General features: G+C 40.0%; 1 protein-coding gene across 3 annotated transcripts in view; it reads right to left on the bottom strand.

Moving 5' to 3' along the window:
* Positions 1-27,697, bottom strand: part of CASR (calcium sensing receptor) — a 79,882-nt gene that overhangs the window by 13,073 nt on the left and 39,112 nt on the right. For all 3 annotated transcript variants that reach the window (XM_065942470.1, XM_065942471.1, XM_065942469.1), the window contains exons 2-4: positions 16,859-17,282; positions 13,930-14,236; positions 9,132-10,016 (exon numbers count right to left, since the gene is read on the bottom strand). In XM_065942470.1, coding sequence (XP_065798542.1) covers positions 9,132-10,016; positions 13,930-14,236; positions 16,859-17,046 — 1,380 coding nt within the window. In that variant the 5' untranslated portion in view covers positions 17,047-17,282. The remainder of the gene's footprint in view (positions 1-9,131; positions 10,017-13,929; positions 14,237-16,858; positions 17,283-27,697) is intronic.

Raw genomic sequence — 27,697 nt, 5'->3', positions numbered from 1 at the left:
ATCTTCCACATTAATCAGACTGGACAGAAAAGTGACTCAAAGATCATCACTGTCTATAATTATTCTGTATTGCTGTTGGCATAGGCTAGTGACTTCTAGTATATCCTACCTTAAAAGAAAAGGGAACCAATCAAAATCATTAAAAACATTTTGATTAAAAAACTCATTGTTGGGGCTTTCCTGGTGGTCCAATGGCTAAGACTCTGTGCTCCCAATGCAGAGGGCCTGGGTTCGACCCCTGGTGAGGGAACTAGATCACATACGCTGCAACCAGAGTTTGCATGCCACGGCTAAAAGATCCTACATGCTGCGACTAAGACCTGGTGCAACCAAATAAATAAACAATAAATAAAATAAATATTAAAAATGAAGTTACATGTCAATTAAAAACCCATTGTAAATTCAAGGTTATATTTTTATACTCTTAGAATCAATCAACAAACAAACATTTATAGAATATCTACTGTGTGATTTGAATTGGGCTGTCATAGTACAGGATGTAGTAGTAAAGTTCTCAAGGAGTTTACATATGGATTAGAGTGATAAGATATAAGACATGTTGGATGGTAGAGCCAACAGTTCAAGATAAAATATAGTTAATGCCTAACTTATGGGAATCAACTCTGAGCACAGAGGAATTCAGGGGAGATGGACATTAGAAAGGGCTTAATGCAGGCTTGAGGCATGGTAGAAATTTGGAGTGGTAAAGACAAAGGAAAGGAAGGTGTTAAAGACAGTGGGCACAACAAGGACAAACAAAGTATTATGGGGGCAGTGAAGAGACCAACTTATCAAAATTTGTATAAGTGTTAGAGAACAAGGGGAAATAAAGTTGACAGGCAAAGAGCAGTCAAGGCAAAGAGACTAGATTTCATATCAAGAGGCATAGGATCAGGTAATAACAAGTGTTGATACGAATGAAGAGAAATTAGAATCTTCCATACACTACTGGTGGGGATGTAAAACGAAGCAGCTACTTTTGAAAATAGTCTGGCACGTTCTCAAAAAGTTAAACATAGAGTTTCCATACAACCCAGCAATTCCACTCTTATGTATATACCCAAGAAAAATGAAAACATAAGTCCACACAATAACCATACATGAATGTTCATAGCAGCAACATTCATAACAACTAAAAAGTGGAAACAGCCTAATGTCGAACAATTAGATGAATGGATAAATAAAATACAAGAGGATACTATTCAGCCATAAAAATAAATAAAGTACTGATAGATGCTACAACATGGATGAATCTTGAAAACATGCTAAGTGAAAGAAGCCAGTTGCAAAAGACCACATATCTTGTGACTCCATTTATATGAATGTCCAGAAATGTCCAAATATACAGAAAGTAAATTTGTGGAAATTTAAGAATGGGGGGAATGAGGTGAGAGGGAGTGATAGCTAAAAGATATGAGGTTTGTTTTTTTTAACTTTTTATTTTATATCAGAGTATAGTTGCTTAACAGCATTGTGATAGTTTAAGGTATACAGCAAAGTGATTCAGTTATACAAAGGGAATGGAAAAATGAGATTTCTTTTTGATATGGTGAAATGTTCTAAAATTGATTGCAGTTATGACTGCACAACTCAGTGAATATACTAAAAACTGCTGACTTGTACATTTTAATAGGTGAACTGTATGGTGTATGAATTATATCTCAATAAAAGCTGCTTCAAAAAAGAAAGCAAGGAAAGAGATTTAAATTATACAAATATGACTTCGCTGGTGGAGCGGACATTCAGCAGCAGGTAGAGACCTTCATACCAAGGTGACCTTCAGGATACTTGGTGCTGCGAGTTTACTAAGGAGACCTGGTAACTCTAGCCACAGACAGGACACAAGATGAAGACAGGCAGAAGTAAGAATTAGTAGTGCAAACATTTTATCCAGAAAAGAAAGCACCCTGGGACCTTTGTGGCTAGAAATTTATTTTGTTGTTGTTGTTGTTTGGTTGCTAAGCTGTGTCTGACTCTTTGCAACCCCATGAACTATAGCCTGCCAGGGTCCTTTGTCCATGGAATTTTCTAGGCAAGAATACTAGAGTGGGTCGCCATTTCCTACTCCAAGAAATCTTCCCAACCCCAGCATAATAGAATAGATATTAATTCAATACTGCTAGGTTTGTCAAGTGGTGCTCCAAATGAGGTTTTCACTGATCTGAGGATAGATGAGAAAAATAAGGCCAATGTGATATTAAAGAGTAAATGGGCAGGAGGACCATAAAAATTAGGTTTATATAAGGCTTTTATGATTGGAACTTAAGCCTATATATTAAAAAGCAAAATATTTAACATTAAACTGTGGGATTAAGGGCCAACACAATTTCTCCTTTTGAGGTATAAATGTAACCTAAGTTCTTGTTTCTGATTTAAAAAGATAAACCTTCTGAAAGTGAAAGTAAAGTCGCCCAGTAGTGTCCAATTCTTTGTGACCCCATGGACTACACACTCCTCTTTTGTGCTCTTTTTAGAAAGGTGCAGTAAAATATTATATTTTGCATGTTATGTTCTTGGTTATAGGCAAATTTAATTCTCAGTAACCATTAAAAAATGGAATAAACTGACTATAAAACCCCTACCACTTTCTTGAGGAAAAAAGAAAGTTGGAATCACCATAGTGTAACAATGTTGGAGTGATAGCTGGGAGTTGCCTGAAGAGAAGGGTAAGTCCCAAACCACAGCTGTTCCATATAAGAATGATGAAGGGAGCAATCAATATCTAAAATGCAAGATGGAAGTCTCTTAATATAGTGAGTGCCAGAATAATTCACTTAGCTGCAATAAAGTAATTCAAAGTAATTACATAATGCATGATCCTTTCTTTTTTAATAAAAAGGCCAAATATATTAAAAAATAGTTCATTATGCATAGGCAGTATCTTAAGCACTGCATGCATATTGACTAATGTCATCTCATAACAAACTCATAAGTTTCAGATAGAGGCTTCTATTTCTAAGGTGAGGAAAGTGAAGCACAGGCATATTAAGTGATTACTCAAGGCCATAAAGCTGCTAGATAGCAAATGGGATTTAAATCCAGTTAGTCTGGTGCTTGCACAGAGTCAGACACAACTGAAACAACTTAGCATGCATGCCTGCATTGGAGAAAGAAATGGCAACCCACTCCAGTATTCTTACCTGGAGAATCCCAGGGACAGAGGAGCCTGGTGGGCTGCCATCTATGGGGTCACACAGAGTCGGACACGACTGAAGTGACTTAGCAGCAGCAGCGTCTGGTGCTAGAGTCCGAACTCTCCAACATTACAATATATACTGCCTATATAGGTGTGCTGGGTGCTGTGCTAAGTTCTTCAGTTGTGTCTGACTCTCTGCGACACCACGGACTATAGCTCACTAGGCTCCTCTGTCCATGGAATTCTCCAGGCAAGATTACTGGAGTGGGTTGCCATGCCCTCCTCACCTATAGAGGTATAGGAGTCAGATTAAATCGCCTAGCTATTAGGTTGTCTATCTCTAGCTAAAACAATTTGACTAATGTGAAATTTAGGTTGAGAAGATGGACATATTTTAAAATGGGATGGTAGAGACATGTATGATGCTTGTGGCAACACAAGAGGCAGTAACTGGAAGTGTTCCAAACTGAATGGCATTCAAATCTCTATGCATGACCTGCCCTCCCTTGGAGACTTTCTGTTTTTTTCCCCTATTTAATCAGCTTTATTGACATATAGCTTACATAGGATAAAATGCACCCATTTTAAGTGTCTTGGCGAATATGTATGCCTGTGTGACTACCACTACTGTCACCCCAAAAGGCTTTCCTGATGTTCAAGTCAATCCTCACCCCATTTGCAGCCCTGGGTCACTGCTGATTTATTTTTTTGTATCATTAGAGATAGAATATCATATAAGAGGCATATTCTTTACCGTCTGAGCCACCAGGGAAGCCCTCAATACATCTTATCCATCCTTAAAGGTCCATTCAGATGATATCGTTTACTTTCTCCTCACTTCAGATATCCTGACCTGCGCAGTACTGTAGTGTTTCATCCTCACAGCAGGTATATAAGTAAAATAACATAAGTGTTGCATTTTTGTAGTCAAAATTTGCACCTTGTCCATTAATAATCAATTATCAGTTTACTAAGTCATGTCTTCAAGTCATCTCTTTAGGCATCTTTAATATTTCTTCTGGTATATTGACTTGCAAGTTATGTACTCAAGCACCTGATTTTCTGGATCATATCAATACCTTTCATATCAGCAGAGGCAGAGATGGAAACCATTTCACCCTTAAAAGCAATGATAGGGAATCTTTAAAGTGATAATCACTGACTCACAAAAAGGCAACATAAGTTAAAAAATAATTTAGATATTTCCCCCAGAGAAAACACTCTTCTTTTAGAATTTTATTTTATTTTTTAATTTTTATTTTCTTTTTGGCCAAGCCACGCAGCTTTGGGACTTTAGTTCTCTGACCAAGGATTGAACCCTAGCCCTCAGCAGTGAAAGTGTAGAGTCCTAACCACTGAACTGTTGGGGAATCCCCACACAGACACACTTTTTTTTGGAGAATTTTAAAAGAAGGAACTAATAGTTCCATTAAAAAACAAAATACAAATTTTACTTGAGATTATAATTCTGTGTAATATGCTTCTAAATTATTTTATCTGGGGAGAAATATGATAAAGAGGGCTTCCCTGATGGTTTAGCAAGTAAAGAATCTGTCTGCAATGCATGAGACACAGGAGATACAGGTTCAATCCTTGGGTTGGAAGAAAAAGAAAAAAAAACTGAAAGAAAGACTTAAACATAGAAGATAATATACAGAGACTGACAGAGTCAAAAAGAAAACTGAACACCAAGAAAGGCATTTGAGAAGACGGACCATGCATCACTTATTATGTATTATTATGTATCATCTATTGTGTGTATTATCATGTATTATCTATTATGTGGTAATATGTCCATCTTGTGGCCTTTTGGGGTATTTCCTCTAAAGGATTTTAAAGTCAAATTATTGCTCATTATAAGCATTAATGGGAATCACCTCTTGGTATGTACTCTAAGGGTCAATTGAATTAAGCCAAAGACTAGAAACTAGAATTTCCAGCATGTACATATGACACAACTTCTTAGCACAGAGGGAAAATGGGATGGACTGCATGAAGCACTCCGTTCACAAAAACGAGGGACAGCTCACATAGGTAAGAAGAGTCTATTGCTTCATGGCCACTTCCTGTGCTGAGTGTAAGGAATTCCAGGACCAATTCCTTTCTCTAACCTCAGTCATGTTTTCTTATTTCCCCTCTACTGTCTCTGGCTCTCACCTCAATTCATCCCCTCCCCACCAGACCCCAATGGTACCAGCAATTCCTAGAAAGATTAATTCCATTTGACTTCTGTTATCACCACCATTCTTTCATCATGCATACCTTTTTGGGGGCTGTGTTACTTGGCTTATGGGATCTTATTTCCCCAACCAGGAATTGAATCCAGGCCCTCACAGCGAAAGTATCCACTCCTAACCACTGGACTGCCAGGGAATTCCCATGCATGCCTATTTTTTGACTAGTAAGTGACTGGTATAAGGTGGGAGAAAGCAGGAAGCATGCCTTGTGCACAATCATCCTGAAAGAAGGAAGCAGGTGGTTCCTTACCTATTTATTTACATGATGTTCCACTCAAATTTGATAATTAAATCAAATTTAATATGCTCATTCAATCAGAGTTTAGACTGTCCTGGGCATATGACCCAAGCTCATCCAATCAGAGTCTAGAATATCCTGACCAGAGTCATTGATTCAGGGCTGGGTTGTTGGGTTGAATAACTGTCGGCAAAGGACTCTCTCTATGTTGTGTTGTCAGGTCAAATCAACTAGATTGCTATTCATTCATTCATTTTTTTCTACACATATTCAGGTGTCAGAGGTTCTGGACACAGTGCTGAACAGTACAGATGCAGTTCCTGCTTTTATGAAGCTCAGAGGAGAGCAGAGGAGTCAGAGGGAAGAGAAAGCTGAGGAGTGGTGAGAGGAGGCCTTGGGGGTGTCTGTGGAGGGAATTGTATGCTGTGTGCTCTTAAGTTACCTATTAGTGTTACTTTAAAGGCATGTGACTTGACTGATAAATTTTATGGGGAGAAAAGAAGAAGAAAAGAAGAAAAGAAAAGAACAAAAGAAGAAAATTGTGATTGACCTTATTTAATCAGAAGTTTTGTTGACAAGAATCTATTTTGATCAACTGAAGAGCTGTAGAAAATTATATTGGGTCTATATAAATGGCGAAAGTGAAGAAGAAAGAAAAGTGAAAAAGAAAGAATGGTCAGAAAGTGTGTGTGTGTGTGTGTGGTGGTGAGGGGTATAATTAGAAAAGACTTCCAGGAGAAAGAGAATTTTGAAAAAAAGTTAAAAGTTCATGGTGGATAATGACAGAGGAGACAAAAATTGACAGCTCTTCAGGTACAAGTACTATGCCAAAAATTAGTAAGTGCTTTGTGGGGAGGTACGAGGCAGATTGGCTTAGAAGAGAATTGAGAGAAGGTGGGGGTGGAATTCCAGGATTAGACTGTATAGATTGTACAGGTGATATGTTTCCATGTAGGTGTTAATAATGAGAGTGAATAATTGTTGGTCCATCTGCTGATAGACTGAGACATGGCAAAGATCTTAAATTGCAGAACACCCACCCACCCACCCAACCACATGGGTTCCTGAGGCTTAAAGGAGACTTTACAGCAAGCACACAGGACACTTTGGCCAATGTTCACATGTTGCTCCTCCCCAGAGCTCTGACCCTATTTTCCTGTCTTCTCTCCTGGACGAATTGTACCAGACCTTGTGTGAGCCAGGAGGACACATACTTACCTGTCCTATGGTCAGCTGAGGTGTCTATGTAGTGGCTACTCTTTATTTTGGCCACTTAGCTTTTCTTTCCTCCTCCTTTTGCTAATAGCATTCTGATTGCCCTTTAGGGATCCAGCTCTCCTCTTATGCTCAGTCTAAGTAGTTTGGGAGAACTCCACTCCTAACTTCATGGATGGACTTGTGATCTCAAGCTGTCTAATCAATGTGGTTTCTGGGACTTTTCCAAGAAATCCTGGGAAGTACGGAGTCGGACATGACTGAAGCGACTTAGCAGCAGCAGCAGCAGCAGCAGAAGTAAGGATTTTATGAGCCTGAAGCTGCTACAGAGGAGGAAAACTGCTAACCCCAAAGGATATGGAACAAAGAGATGAAGAAAGAGTCTAGTTTTACTTGGAGTCTTTCTGAGATCTTCAGTATTGTGAGATATTAATGCTTATGCTTTTGTTTAAGCCAATTGGTTTGAATTTTCCACTGCATGAAACTGAAAGTCCCACTCTTGACTATAGCTTAATTCTTGTTTTTTTTTTTTCCTCATATGTCCGTTTCAGCCTTGAACATCCAGATTTTACTTCCTTGTCTGGGAAAAGGGTCATTTAAGAGCAGACCTATTGAACTACCCGCTGGAGGCCTCTTTCCCCTTCAATCTCACCCTGGGATTTTTCTTTAGGGTTTTTTTTTTCCCCCATAGGCTTCTCAGGAAGGAAAGGAAGAAGGAGAGGGAGACATGAAAGGGAAGAGAGAAAGACACTAGTATTTACTAAAAGACCGTCTATTCTTCTTTCTTGAAAGTTCACTCCTTAATATCATGGTTTCTGAAGTCTTTTTGGTCTTTGACCTTCATTAGAGCTCCTTTTTCTTTGTCAGGCAGTATGTGGGTGCAATGTGAGGAAGGAAACTTTCAGTCCCTCATAAAGATTAGAAACTTTAGCCAACAGTGATGTCTGAGTGAGACTTTTCATACACAAGAAGGGAAGGGCTGAGAACCTGTAGGTCCTCCTGGCTCATTCTACCACCCTAGACAGTCACTCCTCATTCTATAAGAATTGCTAAAGTGACTGACATAGATAGGCTGTACACCCTTTGTTTCTTGGCAACTTTTCCCAAGGGTTTGAGGTGGTTGGGTTCTGTATGCAAAGCTATTTTCATTATCAATTTTTATGCAGTTTATTGATTAATTTGAGGCATGTTGGAATCCTACTTAAAACAATCACCACCTGTTCAGAGTTTGAAAATTTACTAATTGCTTTCACATAGATCATCTCATTTCCTTTTCCAAAAAACTTTGATGGAAAGTGGACTGGGTATTATGATCATTTTACAGATGAAGAAACCGACTTAGAGTGGTGTCTTTCCTGAGATGATGCAGACAGTAAAAGGGGGAACCATAGCTGAAGCTGGAAACTGAGTCATTTGACCCATATTCAGGGGTTCCACACTCTCCCCTCACTACCCTCTCATCATGAACTCTGATAGTTCAGTCTATCAGAGGAAAATACAAAGAGAGCGTAAAACACAGTCTGACTGAAAAATCAAAGTACATATGCAAGACATGAATGGCTTCATGGGATATGTCAGGTCAGACTTTGATCTTCAGAAGCTCTATGAAATAAAAGAAGTTTATATCTCTCCTGTGTATAATTCAAAAATACAAAACAAGTCTAAAGAGTTGGGGTTCCAGTGAAGTTTGGATTATTTTTTATGATAACTACTTTAGGGCTTCTTTTTGAAATATCCAGCATCTTTTTAAGAAGAGTTTTTCGTTGTTGTTGTTGTTGTTCTCTGTGCCCTTGATTTACTTGTGTCCTAAGCTTAGTTGACTTTCTTGGGGGTCCAACACATTATGTTGTGAGTAATATAAAGGCAAAGAGGTGGCTAAACATAGTGACACTAATTTTATGGTTTTATGCCTCTTAGCATATGGGATATAATAGGTACTAAAAAAATATTTGTTGCCTACAAGGGAACAAAATCACTAATTTAAGCACTATAAAAACATTCCTCCCAGTACTAAATCTGTCCTGGGATATTTAAAGATATTTAGAGACCATACTCCAGGTATTTTGAACCACTAGCCTAATGAATAGTTGAACTCAAGGCTTGAAACACAGAATCAATTTAAATTATATCAGTTTTGCAGAAGTCAGTTGCTCAGACATTTGAAAAGGCAATTTAACTCCAATGCTACATCTAGTGACCTCATTTAGGTATTGACTTTTTGAGGTAACCACTTTAATCTGTCTTGCTTGAATCAGTCCAACTCTGCTTATTACACAGTGAACTGCTATCTAAGAGAAGGAGGTACCTGCCAAGCTTCAACCTTTTTGATATCTGCACAGGAACCGTTGGTGAAGAGCCCTCTGCCAGGTATGCAGGTGTATATATCTTGTAGGGCATGAGCAATAGAGTAGACGGCTAAGTAGACATTGTAGGATATCCGTAAGTGTGTATAATCCATGTAAGGGGTCTCAACACTGCTGATGTTCTCCTCCCCTGTACACAGAGGTCGGAAGGCAGTGGAACTATTGCTTATCCTGGCACCTCCTTCTTCGTGCCCTCTCAGGAAGGTGTCCATGGGTAACGGTCCTTTAGCACCCTCTTGCAGGTGGCAGTTAAATGTTTCTTCCCAAAATTCCTTGGCAAAACCATTGTGGACAGACTTCCTGGGGTGGACTTTCTGCAGAAATTCCCGGAAGCCTGGGATCTGCCCAGCCTTCAAACCAAACCCAATGGTGCCTCCGACCACATGGAAATACTCGGGCATAGCAATCAGGGAAGAGCTGGCCCAGGCCTCACTGGCCAGCCAGATCCTGCCTGTGATATTGCGCCGGACGATCTCTTTGATGAGGGGTTCCAGGTCTGGGCCGCTAGAGAAGACGACGATGACTTTGGCGGTGGAATTCTGGATCACCTCCACCACCTGCTGGATCTCTTCCTCATCAGAGTATTGGGAGATGAGCTCGCTGAAGTCGATGCAGATGTCCCTCTCCTCAGCTTCCTCTCGGAATTTCTCGATCCCTGGCCGGCCATAGTCATCGTCAGCTGCAATTGTGCCCACCCAATTCCAGCGGAAGTACTCGATGATGTCAGCCATGGCGGTGGCCTGGTGTTCATCATTGGGTATGGTGCGGAGGAAGGACTTGAATTGATTCTTGTTGCTGAGGAGTCTGCTGGAGGAGGCATAACTGACCTGGAGAGAATACAGATTGAATGAGTGAGGGAAGTGCCAGGTGGACCTCAAGGCTGTGTGGAGGAAGGTCTTTGAGCATTCATTGATCTAATACATCAGACACGCTGGCCATGCTGGCCACTCCAGACAGGATAAAAGAGTGAGGACAACCAGAATCTGTTCCTCTCCAGTGTGAGCACTCAAGCAACTGCCAGTCAATCAAAGAGCATTCTAATTCCTAGTAGGTGATCCTTCACATTGCTCCCTTCAAAATGGGTCTGGGACTTCCCAGGTAGTCTAGTGGTTGGGAATCCACCTGCCAATGAAGGGGACACAGGTTCGATCCTTGGCTAGGGAAGATTCCACGTGCCCTGCCTGGGGCAACTAAGCCCCTGAGCCACAACTACTGAACTCGGGTTCTAGAGTTCTTGAAGATGCAACTACTGAAGCCTGTGCACCCAAGAGCAGATGTTCTGCAACAAGAGAAGCCACCATAATGAGAAAACCACACACTGCAACTAGAGAAATCCTGTGTGCAAGAACAAAAACCCACCATAGACAAAAATAAACAAACAAACAAAAAAAATGGATGTGGCTATAAAGTCAACTCAACAACCATAGGATCTACTTATCCTTTATGCACTGTTCCATAATTTCTCCTAACTTTCTCTGTGCTTCCTCATTGGTTACAATAGCTCCATGTACATATCTTCTGCCTGTGGGGTCCACACTCTCATTTGAATATTTTAGCTTCCCCTTTGCTATAATGAGCACTTTGTCCATGACTCACTTCTGGAAGGAGTCAGGTTCCCTTTGGATTATGAACCTAAGGCTTTTTAGAGGAGCCCCAGGAGTTCCCCTTTCTTATTCTGCCTAGTTTCTCTCTTCTAGTCTCCAGCTATTCCCTCTCTTTCTTCCCCTATCTTCCCACCTACTCTGCCCCCGCAGTACTTTAGACAAAAGTACCCACAATTGCAGTCATTTCTAAGAACTGCTTATTATTTAGGCTCAATTAGCCATTTAGGTTTATTAGGCTCAATTCACCTTCATCAAAATACCAATGAGGCACATCATCGAATACAGTCAGAAAAACATCCTTTCCTGTTCTGGCTTCTCAGTGAGCTCAACCATCACTGAGAGCCCTTTCTTCTGTAGTTTCAGGTGGTGGTCGAGGCTGCTTGATGAACTTTAAAAAAAAATATTTATTTTATTTATTTATTTGGCTGTACTGGCACACAGGATCTTCAATCTTTAGTTCTGGCATGTGGGATCTAGTTCCCTGATCAGGGATCAAACCTGAGCCCCCTGCATTGGGAGCTTGGACTCTTAGCCACTGGGCCACCAGGGAGTTCCCTTGATAGGCTTTTGATGTGGGTCTCCAAAACTTGGAGAGGCTGAAAAACACCCTGGAGAAGCTGTCTTGATGTATTTCCACTTTCTAGGACATAGCCAGTTCTATATTTGAGCATGGGAGTGGGTCACCAATAATTGAAAGCCAAGATCTTTGGTGGTAAAAGATCTTTGCCTAAAGGGGTATCCAAATACCATGTAAAGCATTCATTAGTGCAGAGCTTCCAATTTCTTTTCACCTTATGGCAAACATAGAGGGTGGGTTGAACGGAGGAGACTGACTAGTTCTGACCACCCTAGACCCCACCCACCATCCCAGACTCAGAGAGGATCAGTGTCTTAGCTCATCTGCAGCACCCTTGGGTGTTTTGGCTCACCAGTTAGGAAGTTTCAAGTTACTGAACCATTTCATCTGAAGGACAAAGCATTTTTACACTAAATGGAACTTCTTCTCAGTAATGAGGGAATGATAAGAGCTTTGATTTTGGGAATTATAATGTGAAAATGACACTTTTTTTCTTTCATTGAAATAAGCTCCTTGTTCTACTATGAGATCTCATCAGGCAGGTAGTTAGATTAATTGTTGAGATATTATTGTTTTTAGAGAGCTCCATTTGTAGACTCAAGTGACAGAAAAGTCTATTCAGGCCTTTTGTAAATTCATTCATTATTGTTTGCTTCTTGATCTTCTTTTGAAAAATGGGCCAAAAGGGTTTCAAAGATATAAAAATTACAAACAAACATATCCTTCATGGATATATTTCTCTTAAAGAATGCATTTATAATATTTGTCTACTTTTAGAAAGGTAAACTATAAAAGTGGGGATAAATACCACTTCATTACCCACTCCTCCCCCAAAAAAAGCCCCTTAAAAACACACAAAACTTTTTTATTGTAAGAGGGGAGAGTTTCATGAATGATTCAGAAAACTTCTAACCACAACTTTTTCCAGCCAGCCCACTTGTTCCAGCCACTTGGTGGCGCGAGTGGCATAAGAAATACAACTGGGGCCTCTGTCCTCACCTTGCAGGGCAGGGGTTCCCAGCTCTGCTGTGCGTTAAACTCCTCTAGGGAGCTTTCAGAACTTCTGATGCCCAGGCTGCATCTCATGTTAATTAAACAAGGATCTCTGGTGGGTGAGTCCTAGTCATTAGTATGTTTAAACCTCTTGAAGTGATTCCAACATGCAGCCATGACAGAGAACTGCTGCCACAGATATACTTACTTTGGTTTGACTGATAATCATTATGGTTTCCTCAACACTTTTACAATTCAAGTTCAACTTAACTTGATCTTTCATCTAAACCACAATGAATTAAAACCCTCCCATTCATGTTCTTTATTTACCTGATGGCAGTTACACCTTACATCTGTTGGCCATGACAACTTGCTTTAACTGTGTTTTAAAGTACTACTGCACAATATGCCAAATATAAAGATGCATATTTGCATCTTGCCCAACACATTTACTGTTGTGGGCTTTGTTAGATCATTTTGGCACAAAGATTACAGAGCCAGGGCTTCCCCATGGGAAACACCTTTAATTCCCTGAAGTAAGGATTTGGGAAATGATGACAAGACTTTCTCAGTTGCCACGTATTTAAAAAGGGATAATGGCTATCATCAAGGAAATGGAGACCTTCCAGCCTGGAAATGTGAATTAGCAAAGGTACTCTTGCAAATTTTAAATACTAGATGTTGAAGAAAATAATTTAAAGTGTGATTTATAATTACATTTAAAAATTGATATCAGAGATGCAACACAGTTGAGCTGATTCTCCCATCCACGGACATTTAGGTTGTTTCCAATTTTTCACTCTTATAAAATGATGTCACAGACCTATAAATATTAACACGAAAAAAGGTTTGCTCTATAGACTTAATGGGAAAAAAATCAGGTCACAAAATGGCATTTAGAGTTTGCTGTCTTTTTTTTTTTTGGTGAAAAAAAAAACATGTAACTTTGAACAAATATATATTAGAGCACTTATTTCAGTGAATTGTTAGTATCTGAAAATGCAGACACCTATTTCCCTATCTAGGCTGAGCTCTTGCACAGTAGACTCTGCTTATTCATATATACTGTACAAGTACTGGTTGAATGAAACAGGATTATTTTCCAGTTCTAGAATGTGCAAGATAATGATTCAGTTCCGGTGAGAAAATATGCTCTACTTTCCTCTGAGCCAAACTTTCAACCAGAGGAGAGAGAGACAGAGACTTTATAGGGAATAGGATTTAGGGCAGATATTTTGGGTTTGAAAGGTGGGATTTACAGCATTTGGTCTTACTCCTTTTAGGAAGGGCAGAAGAATGGCCATAAACACTGGAATTAAAAAAAAAAAGTTTTATGTTTGAAAGAATTTTGGAAGAATTGTGAAGGTCTAGTAGACGTTGATGACTCTGGGGTCTCAGAAGTCCCCAGTGGTCATGATACAGATAATTAAAAGATCTTTGGTGCCAAAGTAAAGCCAGAGAAGGGAAAATATAACAGCAAACTGTATGGACACTGCGTGTGGCATCCTCCGAGCCTGCTGCTCCCGATCCCTGCCCTCATTGCCCCATCTAAGGCAGCATGGGTACCTGGGGGATATAGAAGAGCCCCAGCAGGTTGGCCACTGCCGTGGAGATGCCCGAGCCAGTAGCTCCCACCACTGCGATGGTAGAGGGGATGTGCTCTGAGCAGTTGCAGAACTCATCAAGGTTCAAAGAGTCGATTTTATTCTGGGCCACAAAACTCAGGGTGGCCTCCAAGGCTTTAGAGACGGTGTTACAGGTGTCGAATATCCTGTATCCCAGGGTCATGTTGGGAAGAAGGGCTGGACTGCTGTTTATTTCCTCTATGGCAAATATCATAGCTTGTAACCAGCGAAATCCACGGAAATTATACCTGGAAGAAAGAAGAAATGGAAGAAAGCAAGAGGCTTTCTGGTCAACTTTTTTAGAGTACAGACCGGGCAAAGTTGGGTTTGAACCTGGTTTGTTACTCTAATTTCATGACATTGCCTTTTCTGAGACTCAAAGTCCTCTCTGTAAAACAGGGATAACACCTACCTCAGAGGGAGGCTGTGAATATGAGATAACTACACAAAATTCTCAGTGTGGTGCCTCACACAGAGTTAGGGACCAATAATAACAAGGATTGTGGTTAGTAACAGAATGAATCATTTTTTTCTGCATCATCCAGTAAAGAATTTGAAGTAGCTGATATGAGGTATTTTAATAAAAGTAATACAGAGATTAAAAAAAAAAGGATCAGGGAAAATAAAAATAGATTAGGATTTTAACACATAGGAACCTAAAACTAGTTTCAGATTTGCAGTCATAAATTTAAACTATGACATTTCTGGAGGTTGAAGGGGAAAGCGAAATGAGTGATCTCATCTTTATAAACAAACAAATATTATGCATAGGAAGCTGCTCACAAACAGTGGTTACTCCTGGGTGGTAGAATGATGAGTTTTAACATTGTGTGCTTTTTCTGGTCTCTTTTATACTTTGTATTTTTAAAAATAGGCATGAATTTAAAAAAAATGGGCATGAATTGCTTTTCAAAGAATGTTATTTTAAATAAAAATCAAGCAAATGAACAAAGAGAAATAGGGTTCGTGACATACCTTTCGCCCTCCCAGGACACAGCTCATAGTGAGAACTTGGTAAGTGCTCTAGATCTATATCAGTGCCCAGAGAAGAAAACCTAACAACTCCGAAGGTTCTCTCTTTGTATCGTGGGTTTCATGACTTGAACTCAGTGGCAGGGGGAGAGAAATATAAGCTGTTATACTTGACTGTATCAGTTAGCTTCCCAAAGTTCCTGGTCTAACTTTTAATATGACATTTTCTCTTAGTAATATTTCTTCACATTTCCTTCATTTGTTTATTTTTAAACCTGAAAAGTTATGAAGACATATTATAGAATTTTTCATTGCACAAAACGTCTATACTCCTATCTGTGTGTGTGTGTGCGCGTGCGCTCTGTTGCTCAGTTGTGTGTGATTCTTTGCGACCCCATGGATTATATATAGCCTGCCAGGCTCCTCTGTCCATGGAATTTTCCATGCAAGAATACCGGAGTGGGTTGCCATTTCCTTCTCCAATCTTTTTAAAATACAATTAATATATACATATTAATTCAGGGCAAGCTCTTATGTGATCTCAGCTCTTATGTGATCTGAGTATGTGGTACCTGCACAACTCTGTCCTGTAGGGTACAACAAAGAGGATATATGTCCTCATGGATTATGTGAAGGTTATAAGCAGCATCATCAAAACTCTACACTTAGCTTTTCTGCACTCATAAAAAAATGTGAGAATGTTTTCTAATTTGTGAGCCCTCATTAGAACATGAGCAGAAAACCAGTTTTGCTGGAACAATTCTAGTTTTCATTTTCATTTTCTAGCTATCAGAAAGACTAAGGAAAAGTGCTGGATCCCATCTGGAAGTTGTAAGTTTCAAGAGAAAGTGCTCTTTTCTCTCAGAAGATGGGTCAAGGTTTGAGGTGAGTAATGGTCTCTGATGTTCAGATTAAGGGTGGTGATTTACAGCCTACTGTCCTCTGCAGAAGTCAGTTACTATTTGAAGGAATTGTACCCAGTGTTAGATGCCATAAGAGGAGTCATGATAAATTAGGCAACATTAGACAGAGGGCATCCAGAGTGGTGAGGGTCTGAAAATCATGCCATGAAATAATTATTAAGAAAACCGAGACTATTAGGTCTGGAAAAGAAATGATTCAAGAGGGCATGTTAACTGTCTTCTAATGGCTGAAGAGAGAGTCCATGAGGGAGTTAGATGGATTCTGTGTTACCAAGGGGATTTCAGCTTTCTGTAAGACTTTCTAATAGGAGTGGTTTCAAATGCTATGGGCTGCATTTGAAGATGCCTGGGTCATGCCAGTCACTGAAGCTTCTTTCAACTTTAAAATCCTTAAACAAATCAGAGTGAGGCAGCCAACAGTCAACTATGACCATTTGGACACTTAAGGTCAATGGGAGGTTTTACTACTCAGGTTTGCAAAAATAGCTCAATAGCTACAATAAATTTCTTCCTAGGTACTTAATCTTCCATTAAGCAACACTGCCTCCAGGTGAACAATGACGATTCAGTTACCCAGTGACCGAGCACAGGCTCCAACAGCCAATGGGTTTTTCTATTTCATATCTTTTTTTTTTTTTTCAGATTTATCCATTTGATGTTTTTATTTTATTTTTTTAATTTTTTTTTTATTAGTTGGAGGCTAATTACTTCACAACATTTCAGTGGGTTTTGTCATACATTGATATGAATCAGCCATAGAGTTACACGTATTCCCCATCCCGATCCCCCCTCCCACCTCTTTGACATTTGATTTTTAGAAAAATTTCTTTTAAAAAAATGAGGGGAGGGGATAATAAGCATCAGCATGATGACTAATCACCATTTTTGAAAAGAGAACCAACTTTGAAAAAATTATCTTGGGTTTGGTACAGCTTTTCTCTAACCACCCAGAGGAGAAGCAACTTCTGACTTTACCTGATACACTCCACAGACTCCGGCCTTGACTTTAGATCCTGATCTTTTGCTGCAACCCCAAAATGAATAGGAAAGAGACCCCCGAGGATAATGTCCCCTTTCTTTTGGGCTCGCTGGTCAGGCCCATAGGCGGAAGTGCACCAGGTAGAAAAAGCCAAGAGGATCCAACAGCAGCTATAAAGTGCCATAGTTCTGCTTTCTCTCCAGGGAGAGGGACACGAGCGCTGGTGGTCTGGGGGCTCCTGAGGACTTTCCCCCTTGGTGCAACTCACTCCCTGCAGGGGGGGCACATGTCTACAGATTTAATAGAATGGAACCGTGGTGTTTGAATTTCCACTTCTGCCTTCTCCATTGCAGACTAGTTAGGTGGGTGGCTCTTGAGTCTTCAGAAGTCACATCATGCAGAGACCGTGTGTAGTACTTTCTAAAAAAAAGAGAGGCAAAATGAATTCAACTAAGCCTCAAACTCATGTTTGGATGACTGCAACAGAAGTGGCTCAGTATTTCCATTTAGAGAGGCCGGTGGGGAGCGCATAGCTTAGAGGCTCATGCTTATAGCAATTCATGTAAGATACAGAAAACTTCACTTGCCCATATTCAGAGCAGAACTGTGTTTAAAGAGGCCACTGATAAACTAAAGCTCCACTGATGTTGCCACTGAATTTTAATCTATTCATTCTTCTCTATGAATAATGCTTAGAACTGGCCTAGTATCTGTTAGTATACTGTTAGTATACTATATAGTTATATAGTATACTATATATAGTTATATATAGATATGGTGTATATATAGTATATATATATACACTATATATAGTTATATAGTATACTGTTAGTATACCTAGTATCTGTTCCTTGTATTATAACACTATTAATGCTCTTTTATTCAGCATATATGTTTTTATGGAAAATATAGAGTGGGTCATATTTAAGTTTAAATCTGACTGTAAGTCAAACAAAACTGTCAGAGAAAGCCACTTATTTTTATTTATTATGGTAGCCTCCCATTTTTGGGTCTCTTCATCCCAGACCTATGGTTTCAGATTGTAAAATGACACTCCATAAGCCTTTGAAGAGCAGTTCTTGTAAGCGATGCAGATAAATCAAGGGTCTGATTATGTTCTACCAGACTCTACAGCTGGATCTAGGGAATGGTCCTTCTGCCTTAGCACCATTTTCCTAGTAAGAGCTCTCTGTTTCTCACTTTACACTCTGTCTCACCCTTTCTGTGGGTCAACTTCCAATCACCAATTACATGTTGATTACACAGCCTCTCCTGATGCTCAGGCCAGGCTCACGTCCAAGCACTGGAACTGTCAACTGGGCATCTCCACCCCAATGTCCCACAGGTGCTTCCAACTTGACAGACTCTAAACTCACCTTCCTCTCAACCTTGTTCCTCCTTCACTGTTATCTGGCTCAACAAATGACATGCTATCCACAAAGACACAAAATAAGGACTCCTCACTACCTCCTCCCTCTTCTCATGATTGTCCTTCACATTCAAATAGTTACCAAGTACTATAGACTCTATTTCCTAAATGTCATTGGAATGTACCTGCTGTTTCCTATTCCCAAGGCCATCTTAAGTCCACCAGCATTTCTTATCTGGATTTGTGCAGTTATTTCCTAACTGGTCTTTCTGTCTCCGGTTTTGTCCCTTTGCAGTCCACCTTTGCAAGTCTTTGGATGCCATAGAACAAGTGGTTTGGAGCACAGGCTCTGGAGTTAAACCTGGCTTTGAATTATAGTTCCAACCATTTGACTTTGGAAAAGTTACTTAACCTCTGAACTCAATAAAATAATGCATGGAGAGCCATTAGCACAGTGTAACTAGCAAACTCACAGGAAACGCCAGCTGTAATGAATACCTTTCCAGTCTCACTCTTGCTAGTCTTCCCTTTGAACTCCACACTGCAGCCTCACTGAACTTCCATTACATCCTCAAGTACAGGCCTTTTAAAAAATCCTTAGACCGCACATATGCCATTCCCCTACCATGATCCCTCTGGCCTAAACTTTGCCTGGAAAACATCTCCTGGTCTTTCAGATTTCAGACATCCATAACTGAACTCCTGTGGGCCAGACACAGCCTTCTACCAAGATTTCTGTCCAACTTGGGAGTGGAGCACAGGTTGGATTTCTAGCCACACTAACCCCTCAGTTGTGCAGCAAGCAACTTAGAGGACTCTTCAAGAACTCTCAGATTAGGTGGGTCCACCTGTTACAGTTTTTTATATCTTGTATCTTGGAATTCCAGTCTTGGAAGACTGATCACACTTTGTTACAATTAGATGCATAAATGTCTGATTTCAGACTCCAAGCTCTTAACCATAGTTATATGCAGCCCCGACCCCTTAGGAGCCCACCTTCTTCTCCAGAGTCACACTAGCAGAGGGTGCTGAGCCCCCATTGGAAGGAGCACCCCAGCAGATACTCAACATTCACAGAACTGTCTCCAATAACGTCTGAACATCCATGACCATCCTAGTTCTATGTCTCCAGTCCTGCTCTCAGACTTTTGGCTTCATTTCTTGTCCTTGGTTCATATATTCATTCATACATTTAATAAGTACATGTGCTAAGGACTGGAAATATAAAGGTGCCACACACAAGGATGTTCTCTACCCTCAGGAGCTCCCCAACCAGTGGGCAGAATCTACCTCAACATTCAGAGGTAAACTACACACACACACACAAACACACACATAATAATAACTTTGTTTCCAGTGATTATACTCAACTTTGCTCATCAGCACTTAGCACAATGTCTGAAATAGGAATTGCTGAATAAATGTTTGTTGAATGAATGCATATACGGGACTTTGGAAGAAGACAGAAAGTAGCATCATGTCAGGTCCTTTAAACATCCAATGTATTTTAAACTTCACAATGGTAAAGAGGGCAATACCAACTCCACTTTCTAGATGGGGAAATGGATTACTCATGTGTGAAATTCTGGTGCTTGAATTAAGAATGACTCAAGAAATCAGAATTTTAAGAAATCCTATGTGGTGTACTTAATGAGGAAAGGGGACATTATAACTTGCTACGGGAAGTCTCTGAGACCTGTTAGATTTTTCCTGTGAAAGATTAACTACCTGGAGAAGTTTATTAACTTCATTAGTACATTCAACAGAAAATTTATGGCAAGTAATAGATAAAGTAGAGATTTTGGGTCGATTTGCAGCAGTTAATTCCATGAGTCTAATGTGATTTCCAAACTACCCTTTTTAGTCTAATTACCAGGGTCTAATTGCTTTCAAAGCTGAGAATCATTTTATATCCTTCTTCCCCCTTACCTCCCACATCCAAATATATTGTTCCATTGACTCTACCATCTCTTCCCATTCCGTTTTTCCTTCCCAATTCTTGTTGCCACTGCTTTAGCCAGACTACCATTGCCCCACCACCCCCAACTTCTTTGTTGCAAAAGTTTTCTTTTCTTTCCACTTCATTCCCCCTAACCCCTACATATTGAAAATCACAGAAGTATCAAGTGTGATTCTAGCACAGTGGATTAACTATTGGGTTCATCATTGTGACTTTAGCTTGTAATAATGAGAATACAAAAGTTCTGGATAATCGCTAACATTTCAGTTGTAGGATCTATGGTAGGGACTTTGAATTGTATCCCTCATATTATACTCCTTTTGTGGCACAGTAAAATAGTTTTTACCTGGATAAGGTTGTTCAGAATAAAGACTACTTTCTCCATAATTATGTGTGGTCATATAACTAACATTATAATTATGAGTGGCCATATGACTACGCTTTAGCCAATAGGATGTAAGCTGAAGTACCCTATGGCAGCTTCTAGGAAACTATGCTTAAGAAAGAGTTGGTGTTTGTTATTTGTTATTTCATCTCCCCCTTCCTATGTTCTACTGCATGGAGGTGGATGTGACAGCTGGAGCCTATCTTGAACCATGAACCATATGCCAGGGAATGATGGTGCCATGACCTAAGGATTTCATGGAGCAGAATCTCAGGCTGTTCCTGAAATTTTACATGACAGAGAAAGAAAGCTTCTAGCTGGTTAAGCCACTATTACACACACACACACACACACACACACACACACACACACACACACACACATACATATATATATATATACACATACATATGAATGTATATAAATAAATATAGGCAGCTATGTTAACAGTTGATTTCCCTTGGTGGCTCAGTAGTAAAAGAATCTGCCTGCCAATGCAGGAGATGCAGGAGAGCCCAGTTTGATCCCTGGGTTGGGAAGATCTCCGGGAGGAGGAAATGGCAACCCACTCCAGTATTTTGGCCCGGAAAATCCCATGGAAGAGGAATCTGGTGGGATGCAGCCCACAGAGTTGCAAAGAGTTGGACACGACTGAGTGACTAAGCAGCACATGCATGATATTAACAGTATCTTATCCAAGAGTCACAAATAAAATCATTTGTTCTCCTAACTCTAAGTTCATTTCACTTAAATCATATATAATCATGTTTACCTCCTGCAAAAAGTATCTCAAACACAAGCTGAAGCTAGTATTTCTTCTTTATCTCAATGGCAGACAGAAGAAGAAGAAATGACTCAGGCTAGCTGGTTTTAATTTAGAAGGTCCTTGAAGTCATGAGTGTTTCAGTACTGACAGGTGATTGATTGATCATTGAGCTCCTCATCCAAGAGACTTGGGATGGGAGGTCAGAGCAGACTGGTCTATGGTTCCACAAGTTCATGAGCTTCTAAATTCATGCAATTATTTATTCACTCAAAAAACATTGATTGAGCTCCTCTATTTGCTAGACACTAGGGAGTGCAAGGTATTGAGGAAAGAAAATTGAGATTGTTGTCTTCAAGGCACTAAAGGTTTAAAAGGAGACAGGATAGTGTATTATAATTACAGTGATACAAATGCTAAGAAGAAGAATGAATTAAGCATTGAGAAAGTACAAAGGGAGGAGTGACATTCTTTCTGGTGACTGCCAGGAGACAAAGTTAATTCACAGTGGGGGCTGGAAGCTCCAAGGTGGGGGGGGGGGCTGTCTGTTTTTCTCATTGTAAACAGCCACCAAGCACAGTGCCTGGAACTTAGTAGATGCTCCACAGATATTTGCTGAATGAATAAATGAAGCATAACCAGTTAAAACTAGGGACTGGCTGGGCAATTCTAGGATGGAACAGGGAAGGGGTCAACCCACAAGACTGAAAGTTCCCAAGGGAAGGGGCTTCAAGACCACAGTTGCATCCCCAGCATGGAACCAGGAACCTGGTACTGAATGGGTGCTCAAAAAATACCTGTTGAACTTGCATTTGCCCAAAAAGTTGGATGGCTCATCCAAATTCCAGAGTCAAGGACTAATTAGCACAGGACAGCGCGGCAAGGATAGGGGTTCAACACAGAAACACTTCAATTTTCATAAAAGAAATCTTGGCTCTTGCCCCATGGCTTTAACATTTTGAGAAATTCTGTAACTCTAGAGGAGAATGGTTTTGCCCACATTTCAATGAGAGAAAACCAAGGCACAGGCCTTCTGAACATAAAATCACTTAGTAAATGAGAAGCACAACAAGCTCAGAAACGACAATTTCTCAACTCCCAGCCTGTATAAATAAGAATTCTAGGTTGCCTGGAAAAAAAGGTGATTATGAAACCCAAATTGATTTCCAATAAAGATCACTTATCATTTTTCTTCCTAGGGCAAGTACACTGATTTGTCTCTGGTTTGTTGTACTGTAATCTTTGCCCTCTTTCATCATTCTGATTTTGAAGAATACAAACAGTAAGGTGTGAAGCCACCACTGCAGAAAGATGAAACGTGTATGTTTTAATGAGGGTGAGCAGGAGGGGAAAACCTGAGAAAATTCAACTGATAATCACAAATCCCCGTCGAGCTGGCTCTGGTTACAGGTTTTTTACCTCTTGCTGAGGACACGTCCACAATGTGGGTTATTATAAGCACCTGATACACATTTGCCAAAGAATTAGGGACCTTTTATCTGTGATCACCAATGTGACTGACCTCAGTTCTGTGTCAGACTTCACTCTTTCTATATGAAAGCAGGGGACATCGTGTTTTACCATGAGGGCCCTCTTTCAGCACTGCGGGAGCACAGACTGCCAGGTCACACTCGGCTGCCTCTCTCCAGCTCTGCTTACCACCGCCCACCAGCTGCACAGGTTCTTACCCTCCATCTCCCTGACGACAGGTGTGACTTTTGAAGAGTCCATGCCTCATTTAGCTCTGGTAATGGCTTAATTGAGTTGGAAAATGCAAGGACAGGAGCGTGATAAAAACCAGCTGAGTTGGGTTCCTGTTAGTCATTGGAAAAAGCTACCAGGGAAGGGACAAGAAGGGAAGGATGGACTTGAGTGGGGAGGAGAAGCAGGGGTGCCGAGCAAAGTGGGGGAGAGAGCTCAGACAAAGCAAATAAAGAAGATGAATAGGAGAGGAAATGGACATTCATTAATGTTGTACTACGAGCTCCTTGATGCAGGGCCTGGGACCTGGAGGGGTTCTGTGAATGACTGAATGACTACGTGTGAGGAGGGCTCAGGGCATGATACACACTATTGAAAAAAGAGACAGAAGAAAAAAAAATAGAATGAGAGTTGAGGGGGGTGAAAATTCCAAGTAAAAAATGACAAGAAATGCTCATTTCTCTGATTGAGAATCTCGTGAGTTGAAAATAAGTGGACACTGGCTTTGGGCTTTGATTTTGCCTGTGCTGTTCCATGGCAGAACTGAATGAGTTCCTGGGGGTGTGAGACACAAGTTACGAAATTCCTTGTCCAGAAATGTTTCCTTTAAGAAAGCTCTGCTGAAACAGAAAAAGAGACACAGGAGTACAGAACAGATGTTTGGACTCTGTGGGAGAAGGTGAGGGTGGGATGTTTCGAAAGAACAGCATGTATATTATCTATGGTGAAGCAGATCACCAGCCCAGGTGGGATGCATGAGACAAGTGCTCGGGCCTGGTGCACTGGGAGGACCCAGAGGAGTCGGGTGGAGAGGGAGGTGGCAGGGGGAATCGGGATGGGGAATACGTGTAACTCTATGGCTGATTCATGTCAATGTATGACAAAACCCACTGAAATGTTGTGAAGTAATTAGCCTCCAACTAAGAAAAAAAAAAAAAAAAAAAAAGAAAGCTCTGCTGATAGATGTGTGGACACCCTCAGACTTAATGAAGTGGTTCAGGTGAAAAGTACACTTGACCTTAGCCAAAAGGCCGAGAAGCGATCAGGTGAAAAGACATGCAAGTCATGTTTTTATACAGAAAAATGTCAGAGCTTCAAGTCCTATGTGAAAGAACTATTTCTGTTGAGTAATGTCTTAGTATTGCCTTTCAAAATCTCAGGGAACCCTGACAACCCAGGGTGGCATTTTTCAGCTTGGTTCCCCAAGATGACCTGCCACCACAAGGTATTTTGTGGGTAAAATAAGGTTGTGTATTTCATGCCATAAGAGCACATTCACCTCCCAAAAGCTCTGATAAGTCTTGCAGTAAAGAAAGTTGCTTCATTTTAACCCACTCATTCCCAAATTTATTTCAGCCTGGGACACTTTTCTCCCTTCAGGACATTTGTTACAATGCTGTGAAGTACAGGCTGGGGAAGTGCTGACATAGATGAAAGCATAAAACCCTTCACCTGAGCCTTTCCCAGTCTCTCTGGATGCATTTTTTAATGGGAAGGTATGTCTGCCTCTCCCTGGACCGAGCATTTTTTGTAACCCCAGCTACGAAATTCCAAAAGGTAATACCGGAGAGAAGGAAGGATTGAGGTGGGAGAGGTGAGCACTGATGCAAACTAGAGTCATTTTCCAGTTTTGAGCATATATGTTCTCTTTCTCCTTCTAAGGGAGTATTTCTGCTGAACTCAATGAACTTGCACACCAAGCCCTTCTCTCTCCTACTTGCAGCTCTTCTGGCCTCAAAACTGTGTCCCCCTACAAGGACCATGGGAACATGCAGGTGTGTGCTGGCAAACCAGTTCTTTGAAGGCCAAGTGAAAAACAAAAACAAACCCCCAAATGCCCTGATTTGTAGTGTTTACTGAACATTCCCACCATGGCTGAATTCAAGCTACCAATGGCTTAACAAACAACTTGCATAAATCCTTGATGTTTAACCACAGGCTCTTGTGAACCACTGGAAGCTACTGCAGCATACCACATCTCTAAGTAAACGGAATCCTGGTCTTTGGCAAAACTGCCCAAATTACTTTATAGACATTATGAATCTTTTATCCCCTGTGTCCCTCTCTGCTCCAACTGTTAGGAAGCTGCAAGCCAAATCTGTGGCCCCACTCTAGCTAACATAGAAACTAGAAGCGTGCATTTTTGTGTTCTAATATCATTTATGGTATTACTTTCTCTTATTTCTTACTGCTCTTGTTTCACTCCAATTTCCTCACCATGTTAAATCTTTCATTTTTATAAACGGTGATGGGAATACAAACACACAAACAAACACATGAATCTGGTGTTTTGTTGCAGGCAATGTGTCCTCAGGTGAAACTCCCTGTGTAATTAGGAAGAAGGGGCCTGGAAAGTTATTATTTCCTCACTGAGTGAGTAGATTTAAACAGACTGGGACACTAGGACATTAGTTTAAAATAAACTACAGAAATTTTAGAGGTAGAAGGGACCTGGGAAGTTTATCTAGTTTATACTGAAGCCTTCTGACCTACTGATGTTTGGATTGTGGTGGCCAGTTTTATCACGTGTAGGAACTGAAACTCAGAACTCATTGAAAAAACTCATTGTAAGGTTTAGTAATGAAAAGGAAGTAATTTTCTTTCTTTCTTTCTTTTTTTCTGGTTTGTCAGTGTACCCTAGTATGTCTTACTATTATTTTAGATCTTTGAAAGATTAAACTTACTTTCAGTTACAGCCTGAAATCTATTGTGGGAATTCTCAGTTTTAATTGGACCTCAGGTGCACAAAATTGGATTAATCCATGGTTGGTGACACAGCCTCATCACTGGCCCTTGCCTGGTCCGTTTTTATTTCTTTATTATTTTGATTTTTTTTCCTGTTCTTATATCTTTCCCATCTTTTCATCAGAGTTTTGGTCCTTTCTCCTCAAATTTTAAGAGTTCTTTATATATTACTGATTAGCCCTGTATCTGTGATATATGCTGCAAATGTTTTCCAATTTGGCAGCTCTTTTTTGATTTTATCTTACCATGCAATTTAAAAAAACACTTCCATGTACCCAAATTTATGAATTATGTCTTTTACTGCCTTTGGATTTTGAGTCAGTGTTAGAAAGCTTTTCCTTACGATGAGTTTATACAGAAATTCACCATATTTTTTCTAGTTTATTAAATTATTTTCAATCAATTTCTTTTTTACGTTTAGTTTCCTAAAGAGTGTGGAGTTTATTTTAGTATATGGTGTAAGGTATGGATCTTTTTTTTTTCCTGCTGTATCCTTGTCCATCTTTTATTTATTTGTTTATTTTTGGCTGCACTGGGTTATCATTGCTGCACAGGCTTTTCTCTAGTTGTGTTAAATTGGGGCTACTCTCCAGCTGCAATGCAGGGAGAGTAGCACTGGCCTCTCATTTCACTGGCCTCTCCTGTTGTGGAGCACTGGCTATAGAATGCACAGGCTCAGTAGTTGTGGCACACACGATTAGTTGCTCCGCGGCCTGTAGGATCTTCCTGGACCAGGGATTGAACCAGTGCCTCCTGCATTGGCAGGCAGATTCTAAACTTCTGAGCCATCAGCTAAACCCTAAGGTTTGGATTTAATTTTATCTATTTTCCGTGGCTGCCTCCTTGTGCCAGCAATAGTTATTAGAAAGCCCATCTTCAGTTCCACGATTTAAGATACCACATTTATTATCTCCATATTTATTCAGATATACTTCAGATCTTTCTATTCTATTCTACTGGTCTATAGGTCTATTCTTTTGGCAGTAGTACGTTATTTTCATTATGGGAACGTATAGTATATTTTCATACCTAGTACAGTTTGACACCTGGTGGACTGGTCCAACTTTGTAGCTTGTATTTCTTAGTGTGTCCCAGCTATTACTGCATGTTTGTTTTTCCTTAAGAACTTTAGTATCAACTTGTCAGCTCCACAGATAACAGCTTGTAGATATTTTTACTGGGATTGTGTTTCACCTTTATGATGAAGAATTGTCCTATCTAAGAACAGAAATGCCTTACCTTTTGTTCAAGTCTAATTTTCGAGTGTTTCATCTTTTAGGTTTTGCACATTTTTGTCAAGTTTATTCCTAAGTATTTAATCACCTTTGTTGTTATAAATGGGTCTTCCTTTACAGTTATGTCCTTAAGCTGGTCATTGTGTCTGTGAAAGCTATTGTGTTTCATATGTCAATTATATATCAGATACCTTGCTGAGTTCTTTTACCATTTAAATTAGCTTTACTATTCATTGATTCTCTAGCATCTTCTAGAGATACTTTTTTCTTTCTTTCTTTCAGCCAATTTTTTTTTTTTTTTTTGGTCACACATGTGGAATCTTAATTCTCATAGCAGGGATTAAATCTGCACCCTCTGCAGTGGAAGCACAGTGTCTTAACCACTGGACTACCAGGGAAGACCCTATTATTTCTTTTTTTATTGAGATATAATTAACACATAACATTATATTAGTTCCAAATGTGTAACATAATGATTCATTTGAAATTTGTGTATATTGTGGAATGATCACACAATAAGTTTCGTTAACATCATCACCATTCATAGTCACAAGCTTTTTTTTCCTTGTAATGAAACTTTTAAGATCTACTTCATTAGCAACTTTCAAATATACAATATTATTAACTATAGTCTCCATGTTGTACATTACATTCCCATGACTTATTTATAACTGGAA

This window comes from Muntiacus reevesi, chromosome 8, assembly GCF_963930625.1.
Source record: "Muntiacus reevesi chromosome 8, mMunRee1.1, whole genome shotgun sequence".
Lineage (NCBI taxonomy): Eukaryota > Metazoa > Chordata > Mammalia > Artiodactyla > Cervidae > Muntiacus > Muntiacus reevesi.
The sequence above is the reverse complement of the archived record's forward strand: the minus strand, read 5'-3'. Positions and strand labels throughout refer to the sequence as shown.